Consider the following 10,063-nt stretch of genomic DNA (forward strand, 5'->3'; position numbering starts at 1 on the left):
CAGGTTGAGACCCCTAAGGGAGGGACCCATTCACCATATCACAGTGAACAGTCTTGTAAAGTCAACGTAACGCGGGTTGGTTAAAAATAGATCCTGCCTTACTAACCTGCTCACATTTATGTCGCTGGTGACAAACTATTGAGACAAAGGACTCCCAGTATGGATAAGTCCGGGATTAAAACACACACAACAGAGTAGTGACAAATGGGAAGGAATCTGACTGGAGAAATGTGTCAAGTCTGCGGACCGCTCCCCAAGCAACAGCCAGTTGGAGTAAGTTATCACAAGTCAAGCCTGGCCTCAGGCCCGGCTTGTGGAGTAGAAAAAACTTCCGAAACCCTCCCCAGGTACCCTCCAGGTACCACAAGGGGTCCAAAACCTTCTGGCATATTCAAATCAATGATACACGAGAGATTACATCCATCATCAACTTTCCAGAAGACACCAACATTTATGGTAAAGTTGGAAGTGACAATGATGATATCAAAGCCTTCAGAAGAGATCTACATGAACGCCACAAACGGTCAGAAGACTGACAAATGCTTAATACCAACGAACAACGCCCCACCTTGCATGTGGGGGGATAACAATGTGCACAACTACCACATCAACACCATTACCTTCCACGTGATTGATGATGAACAAAACCCAGCCCGCGGAGTCCAACTTCACCCATCATACAAAATTGCACAAGTGTGAGCTGCAGTAAACACACACACAATACCCTCGGGGGAGTCAAACGAAACTTTGACCTCAAGAGAAAGACGGAAAATCATTCCAGTGTTACCGTGTGTGGTGCGCCCTCACCCACCCACCCACCCACCCACACACACACACACACACACACACACACACACACACACACACACACACACACACACACACACACACGGGGCAGGAAAAATGTTGAAACTACGTCGTTTCGGTCCGTCCAGGAGCCAGAATCACCAAGTAGTTACGCAAGCACTTACGAACGTGTACAACTTTCCTCAATCTTTGACGGCTTTGGTTACATTTATTAAACAGTTTACAAGCAGGAAAACTTGCCCATTCAACTGTGGTTATTGTTATAAACAGCCTCCTGGTGCTTCGGAGCTCATTAACTGTTTAATAATTGTAAACAAAGCCGCCAAAGATTGAGAAAAGATGTATAGGTTGATAAGTGCTTGCGTAACTGCTTCGTGAACCTGTCCGTCTCGGACCAATATTAAGTCATTATCACACACGACCTGATAATGGTCCTGGAGGGACCGAAACGTCGTCGGTGTTTCTCCATTTTTCTGACGAGAGCTTTGGTCACCATATCCTCAGCCCCGTTATTGTGACATGTCTGCACATGGAGACCTCGTGTTGAGAAAGACAGCTGTTGTGGAGAGCGTTCAACACCGGGCAACACAAATCATCCCAGAACATGAGTCGACTCTCATACCAGCAACGGTTGAGGGCCACGGGACTAACACAGCAAACCAGACATGACAAGGCTGATCTCATCCCAACTTTAAAAACACCGAACAATTTGGAGGATGTTGATCCTGACAATTTCTTCAAAAGGTCAGATGTTGCAAACAAGGAGTAATGGCTTGACCCTCAACACGCCACAATATGGGACCGAGAACACCAGATGCTTTCGCACTCAAAGGGTTCTTAACCCGTGGAACCGCCTACCCGCCGAAGCCGTAAAAGCCAAAACATTTCTGCAATTCCAAAATCCAGCTGGATAAAATCCTCAGGAGGGCGCTAATCATCAGCCGGCGTCTTGTCCCAGTACCTTTGACAAGACGCCGGCTTCCTGTGCTGATCGGGGCCACTATACAGTGGTCCTCACAGTAAATAAAGGTAAATGCCAGCCGGATGGTCCGGCACGTCTTGAGGCCAGTTTATTTTGGTTTCTTGAAGTAAGTCACATTGACTACTTGTTCTGATCTGCTGTGGCACGCTGCCATAGTAATCCAGTTATGACGGGTGCCAGGCTCCACCACAGACGGGGGGTGCCAGGCTCCTCCACAGACTGGGGGTGCCAGGCTCCTCCACAGACGGGGGGTGCCAGGCTCCTCCACAGACGGGGGGTGCCAGCCTCCACCACAGACGGGGGGTGCCAGCCTCCACCACAGACGGGGGGTGCCAGGCTCCACCACAGACGGGGGGTGCCAGGCTCCTCCACAGACGGGGGGTGCCAGGCTCCTCCACAGACTGGTGCCAGGCTCCTCCACAGACTGGTGCCAGGCTCCTCCACAGACTGGTGCCAGGCTCCACCACAGACGGGGGTGCCAGGCTCCACCACAGACGGGGGGTGCCAGCCTCCACCACAGACGGGGGGTGCCAGCCTCCACCACAGACGGGGGGTGCCAGCCTCCACCACAGACGGGGGTGCCAGCCTCCACCACAGACGGGGGTGCCAGCCTCCACCACAGACGGGAGGTGCCAGCCTCCACCACAGACGGGAGGTGCCAGCCTCCACCACAGACGGGAGGTGCCAGCCTCCACCACAGACGGGAGGTGCCAGCCTCCACCACAGACGGGGGGTGCCAGCCTCCACCACAGACGGGGGGTGCCAGCCTCCACCACAGACGGGGGGTGCCAGCCTCCACCACAGACGGGGGGTGCCAGCCTCCACCACAGACGGGGGGTGCCAGCCTCCACCACAGACGGGGGGTGCCAGCCTCCACCACAGACGGGGGGTGCCAGCCTCCACCACAGACGGGGGGTGCCAGCCTCCACCACAGACGGGGGGTGCCAGCCTCCACCACAGACGGGGGGTGCCAGGCTCCACCACAGACGGGGGGTGCCAGCCTCCACCACAGACGGGGGGTGCCAGCCTCCACCACAGACGGGGGGTGCCAGCCTCCACCACAGACGGGGGGTGCCAGGCTCCACCACAGACGGGGGTGCCAGGCTCCACCACAGACGGGGGTGCCAGGCTCCACCACAGACGGGGGGTGCCAGCCTCAACCACAGACGGGGGGTGCCAGCCTCCACCACAGACGGGGGGTGCCAGCCTCCACCACAGACGGGGGGTGCCAGCCTCCACCACAGACGGGGGGTGCCAGGCTCCACCACAGACGGGGGGTGCCAGCCTCCACCACAGATGGGTGCCAGCCTCCACCACAGACAGGGGATGCCAGGCTCCACCACAGACGGGGGGTGCCAGGCTCCACCACAGACGGGGGGTGCCAGGCTCCACCACAGACGGGGGGTGCCAGGCTCCACCACAGACGGGGGGTGCCAGGCTCCACCACAGACGGGGGGGTGCCAGCCTCCACCACAGACGGGGGGTGCCAGGCTCCACCACAGACGGGGGGTGCCAGCCTCCACCACAGACGGGGGGTGCCAGGCCTCCACCACAGACGGGGGGTGCCAGGCCTCCACCACAGACGGGGGGTGCCAGGCCTCCACCACAGACGGGGGGTGCCAGCCTCCACCACAGACGGGGGGTGCCAGCCTCCACCACAGACGGGGGGTGCCAGCCTCCACCACAGACGGGGGGTGCCAGGCCTCCACCACAGACGGGGGGTGCCAGGCCTCCACCACAGACGGGGGGTGCCAGGCTCCACCACAGACGGGGGGTGCCAGCCTCCACCACAGACGGGGGGTGCCAGCCTCCACCACAGACGGGGGGTGCCAGCCTCCACCACAGACGGGGGGTGCCAGGCCTCCACCACAGACGGGGGGTGCCAGCTCCACCACAGACGGGGGGTGCCAGCCTCCACCACAGACGGGGGTGCCAGGCCTCCACCACAGACGGGGGGTGCCAGCCTCCACCACAGACGGGGGGTGCCAGCCTCCACCACAGACGGGGGGTGCCAGCCTCCACCACAGACGGGGGGTGCCAGCCTCCACCACAGACGGGGGGTGCCAGCCTCCACCACAGACGGGGGGTGCCAGCCTCCACCACAGACGGGGGGTGCCAGCCTCCACCACAGACGGGGGGTGCCAGCCTCCACCACAGACGGGGGGTGCCAGCCTCCACCACAGACGGGGGGTGCCAGCCTCCACCACAGACGGGGGGTGCCAGGCTCCACCACAGACGGGGGGTGCCAGCCTCCACCACAGACGGGGGGTGCCAGCCTCCACCACAGACGGGGGGTGCCAGCCTCCACCACAGACGGGGGGTGCCAGCCTCCACCACAGACGGGGGGTGCCAGCCTCCACCACAGACGGGGGGTGCCAGGCTCCACCACAGACGGGGGGTGCCAGCCTCCACCACAGACGGGGGGTGCCAGCCTCCACCACAGACGGGGGGTGCCAGCCTCCACCACAGACGGGGGGTGCCAGCCTCCACCACAGACGGGGGGTGCCAGCCTCCACCACAGACGGGGGGTGCCAGCCTCCACCACAGACGGGGGGTGCCAGCCTCCACCACAGACGGGGGGTGCCAGCCTCCACCACAGACGGGGGGTGCCAGCCTCCACCACAGACGGGGGGTGCCAGCCTCCACCACAGACGGGGGGTGCCAGGCCTCCACCACAGACGGGGGGTGCCAGCCTCCACCACAGACGGGGGGTGCCAGGCTCCACCACAGACGGGGGGTGCCAGGCTCCACCACAGACGGGGGGTGCCAGGCTCCACCACAGACGGGGGGTGCCAGCCTCCACCACAGACGGGGGGTGCCAGCCTCCACCACAGACGGGGGGTGCCAGCCTCCACCACAGACGGGGGGTGCCAGCCTCCACCACAGACGGGGGGTGCCAGCCTCCACCACAGACGGGGGGTGCCAGCCTCCACCACAGACGGGGGGTGCCAGCCTCCACCACAGACGGGGGGTGCCAGCCTCCACCACAGACGGGGGGTGCCAGGCTCCACCACAGACGGGGGGTGCCAGGCCTCCACCACAGACGGGGGGTGCCAGGCTCCACCACAGACGGGGGGGTGCCAGGCTCCACCACAGACGGGGGGTGCCAGGCTCCACCACAGACGGGGGGTGCCAGCCTCCACCACAGACGGGGGGTGCCAGCCTCCACCACAGACGGGGGGTGCCAGGCTCCACCACAGACGGGGGGTGCCAGCCTCCACCACAGACGGGGGGTGCCAGCCTCCACCACAGACGGGGGGTGCCAGCCTCCACCACAGACGGGGGGTGCCAGCCTCCACCACAGACGGGGGGTGCCAGGCTCCACCACAGACGGGGGGTGCCAGCCTCCACCACAGACGGGGGGTGCCAGCCTCCACCACAGACGGGGGGTGCCAGGCTCCACCACAGACGGGGGGTGCCAGGCTCCACACAGCAGCAGGTGGAGTTACTTCTATGTTCTTGGTACACACATTCTTGAAAATAAACATTGCAGGACATTTCAATAAGTGTTGAAATAAGAATAAACATTGTAACATTTCATTTACATTTCCTCATTCAAAGTAAGTAAATGTTGCGCTTTTGCTGTTAATATTAAACACTATATAGGCACTGTTGTTAAAACTATAGATGCTACAATACAGTAGTCTATACTTTATCACTGATATACTGTATATCTTGGCTAAGCTTCAACACTTCGTAAACTTTAATAGACTTGTGGTTTAGTATTACGGCTCTACCACATTAACCATCAATAACTTAAAACATTTTAAGTTATGCCGGTGAAGGGAGCCGGTCGGCCGAGCGGACAGCACACTGGACTTGTAATCCTGTGGTCCCGGGTTCGATCCCGGGCGCCGGCGAGAAACAATGGGCAGAGTTTCTTTCACCCTATGCCCCTGTTACCATTAGCAGTAAAATAGGTACCTGGGTGTTAGTCAGCTGTCACGGGCTGCTTCCTGGGGGGTGGAGGCCTGGTCGAGGACCGGGCCGCGGGGACACTAAAAGCCCCGATATCATCTCAAGATAACCTCAAGATATGCCAGAAACACCTCGAGTATTATTGCTTTTAAATATGCATTTTATGAAATGACTAATTAACCACTGACCACTGTATTATGTTCTTATGTGTATTAAGTTTATTATTATTATTATTGTATGCTCAGTCATTAGACCATTCAGATATACCGGAACGAGGCAGCTAGAGCTATGTGACGTCTTTATTACCTCTCGTGTTCTTGACGATATCCTCACTATGAGGCCTAAATATGCCAGTGTGGGCTACTAATTACATGCTCTTAAATGGCTAGTCATTCAGTGAAATTTGTAGCGAGTCCTAGACACATTCATATAGTCTAGGGCAGCTGTATATATGTCCGGGTACCTTAGTATCACACACCTGGCTCTTGACACACACTGTGTAACGCTTCATATAGTCTAGGACAGCTGTGTAACACAGATGTACCCATGTTAAAACAAAGTGTTCTGTAGTTCACTGCAACTTCTTGAACATGAAGTTGTTGAGGTTTGAGAGAACTATTAGAAGAAAGCACCAAGCCATTACGACTATATAGCACTGGGAAGGGATCAGGATTTGGGATGGGACGGGGGGGAAAGGAATGGCATCCTACCACTTGGAAGGTCGGGAATTGAACGCCGACCTGCATGAATCGAGACCGTCGCTCTACCATCCAACCCAAGTGGTTGGACGGTAGAGCGACGGTCTACCGTCACACTTGACCCTTTACCTGGCCTGGAGACTGTCCACGGGCCCCACCTCCATTACCTAGTACCTTCTTCCACCATTCAAGAACCCTGTTTCCAAACCAGTATTTACCCAGAGAGGCGGTATTCATGAAGCAGTTAAGCAGTACTTGTGAACCTGTACATCTTTACCCAATCTTTAGCGGCTGTGTTTGCATCCATTAAAGAGATAATGAGCTGGGAAGGAGGAGGAGGCGGCGGGTTTACAAGTACACTTGCCTGAGCAGTTTCCGTCCTTGTAAACTCTATAATAGATGTAAACACAGCCGCCTAAGATGAGAAGAGACGCAGAGGGTCGTAAGTAGAGACGTAAATGGTTCATGAATCTTAACTTGCACTATGAAATTGTGGTGCCGAGGCCACACATGGTCCACACCTGCCCTACAAACTTTACCCCAGGATTATCAGGGGAAAGCGCCAAGCCATTACCACTATATAGCACTGGGAAGGGATCAGGATAGGGATTTGGGATGGGACGGAGGGGAAGGAATGATGTCCCAACCACTTGTGGACGGTCGGGGATTGAACGCTGACCTGCATGAAGCGAGACCGTCGCTCTACCGTCCAGCCCAAATGGTAAGAGGGTTAGAGCCGGGGCCCAGGCGCTGAGGTACACATACCCATCTGACTCATGTACTGCAGCCCGTCGTTCTCTTCACCTGCCACTCCGTAACAAATACAACCATTTACACTAAGCACAACGCACGCACCCAACCAACCCACCTAACCTATCGAGTCCCATGCATAGAAAACGTCAATATTGGTGAGCCGTTTATTATCTTAATGGATAGCATTTATAACGTTGGTAACGATAACGTTAACAACGCGACCTGTAGCTCTTGGGTTCAGCCTCTCAACCTTCTAGCTACTGAGGTACAGTTACAGAGGCTCTATTGGGCTCTGTTATATCTCTATGTCAAACTCTGGACTCTTTCTCCACCATCACACCTCCCTGGTTGATGGGGTTCTGGGAGTTGTTCTATTGCCTAAGCCAGGCCCGAGGCCAGACTTGACTTGTGAGAGTTTGGTCCACCAGGCTGTTGCTTGGAGCGGCCCGCAGGCCCACATGCCCACCACAGCCCGGTTGGTCCGGCACTCCTTGTATTCGTTTGCCTTGTTCGGGTAGAAGGTAGACACAGTAGTCGCTTCTGTATATATTTATTGACTGAGATAACAAGGTATATATCTGCCTGGCCGAGGTCCTTCTACTCTGAGTCTGTGAGGATAACTGAGGCTGCTGGGAGAATGCCTGGTGCTCCTCTGTCTGGCATGACGTCAGAGGCCTACTTGCCTGTGATTGGTTACATTTCAACTGACAGAATTTGAGTATAACACCTGCAGGAATAAATCTAGTTTCCTCTTGAAGATGTGTCCAGCCCTGTCCCAGTACCCCCCCCCCCCCTCTGCTAACTATTCATCCCTTGGCTGTTCTATAAACTCCTCGAGTATTTTGTACGCGGTAATCATGTCTCCCTTAACTGTTTCGACTTGGTACATCTAATGACTTCCAGTAGTCGGGGACAGGAAGCCTGTTAGGCTAGGGAAATGACTGGTTATATTTCAAGAGGATGCAACCAAGAACAGCTGGCTAACCCTCAGTTACCTATTACCTGCTAAGTGAACAGAGGTATCAGGTGAAAGTAACATGCACACTCTTCTCTGCCTCGTTCGGGAACCAAACCTGGGCACACACATTACCACCACCTCCCCTCAACACCTCCACCATACAGGTGGAGGTGTTGAGGGGAGACCAACATAACCAACACTTCAGACCAGGCGTGTGCCAGGAGGTGCAGCAGGACGCGACAGTGTGAGGCGGGACTGGTCCAGGCTACTGGCCACCAGAGTGGCGGCCCCGTTGTCATGGTAAACCTCACCCCCCCCCCCCCCTCTCTCTCTCAACTGTCTCGCCTTCATGAGGAGGGGGGGGAGAGGGAGGGAGGGAGGGAGGGAGGGAGGGAGGGAGAGAGTTAGAGAGAGAGAGAGATGGAGGCAATAGAAAGATAAAGAAATAATCTTGTTCTATGTACCGGAAAGGAGAAATAATGCATTACTGGCTGGAAGGTGTGTGGGGATCGAACACCGACCCTACAAGAAGCCATCACTTAAGTGGGTGTTGGCCTCTTGATAAAAGGCTTCCCTGATGGTGCGGGCTGAGAGGTGCAGGGGGAAGGCGCTGATGACAAACAGATAAGAGGCCCTTCAACTACAGACCAGCGTCACTAACAAGCAGCCCCCAGCAAGGTACACCAAAGATTACAAAAGTATAAGGCTAGTTACCCGCATAGAGAGAATTAACAATGTTAAACCTCAACATGGGTTTAGGGAAGGGAAACTGAGCCTGACGAGTCCTACTGGAGACCTGAATTCTATGATAAAGTAACGACAATAAGGCAGGACAGAACGCTGGGCAAATGGAGTTTTTTCTATACTGACAAAAATCCTTTGATACAGCACCTCATCACAGGGGGGGTATCGATTCATTTCTCTCAATGTTTGCGGACGATGCTAAAATTATGAGAAGGATTAAAACAGAAGAGGACTGTTTGAGGCTTCAAGAAGACCTAGACAAGCTGAAGGAATGGTCGAACAAATGGTTGTTAGAGTTTAACCCAACCAAATGTAATGTAATGAAGATAGGTGTAGGGAGCAGGAGGCCAGATACAAGGTATCATCTGGGAGAGGAAATTCTTCAGGAGTCAGAGAGAGAAAAAGACTTGGGGGTTGATATCACGCCAGACCTGTCTCCTGCAGCACATATCAAGCGGATAACATCAGCGGCATATGCCAGGCTGGCCAACATACGAACGGCATTCAGAAACTTGTGTAAAGAATCATTCAGAACTTTGTATACCACATATGTCAGGCCAATCCTGGAGTATGCAGCCCCAGCATGGAGTCCATATCAAGTCAAGGATAAGACTAAACTGGAAAAGGTTCAAAGGTTTGCCACCAGACTCGTACCCGAGCTGAGAGGTATGAGCTACGAGGAGAGACTACGGGAATTAAACCTCACTTCGCTGGAAGACAGGAGAGTTAGGGGGGACATGATCACCACATTCAAGATTCTGAAGGGAATTGATAGGGTAGATAAAGACAGTCTATTTAACACAAGGGGCACACGCACAAGGGGACACAGGTGGAAACTGAGTGCCCAAATGAGCCACAGAGATATTAGAAAGAACTTTTTTAGTGTCAGAGTGGTTGACAAATGGAATGCATTAGGGGGTGATGTGGTGGAGGCTGACTCCATACACAGTTTGAAATGTAGATATGACAGAGCCCGATAGGCTCATGAATCTGTACACCTGTTGATTGACGGTTGAGAGGCGGGACCAAAGAGCCAGAGCTCAACCCCCGCAAACACAACTAGGTGAGTACAACTAGGTGAGTACACGGGATTATTACACAAACTGGAGAGGCAGGTTGGAGTGAGCGGAAAAGCGCTAATAAACTCAGTTTGGCGGCTGGATTAATGAGTATTTATTTGGTCTTTGTTAACGAGGATGAGCT

General features: G+C 55.4%; 1 protein-coding gene across 1 annotated transcript in view; it reads left to right on the top strand.

Moving 5' to 3' along the window:
* The first annotated feature begins 1,411 nt into the window (after positions 1–1,411).
* LOC138371806 (mucin-5AC-like) overlaps positions 1,412–10,063 on the top strand; it is a 30,012-nt gene continuing 21,360 nt past the window's right edge. The window contains exon 1 of the mRNA XM_069336829.1: positions 1,412–1,551. Within this exon, the coding sequence (XP_069192930.1) occupies positions 1,412–1,551 (140 nt within the window). The remainder of the gene's footprint in view (positions 1,552–10,063) is intronic.

This window comes from Procambarus clarkii, chromosome 37 (assembly GCF_040958095.1).
Source record: "Procambarus clarkii isolate CNS0578487 chromosome 37, FALCON_Pclarkii_2.0, whole genome shotgun sequence".
Classification (NCBI taxonomy): domain Eukaryota; kingdom Metazoa; phylum Arthropoda; class Malacostraca; order Decapoda; family Cambaridae; genus Procambarus; species Procambarus clarkii.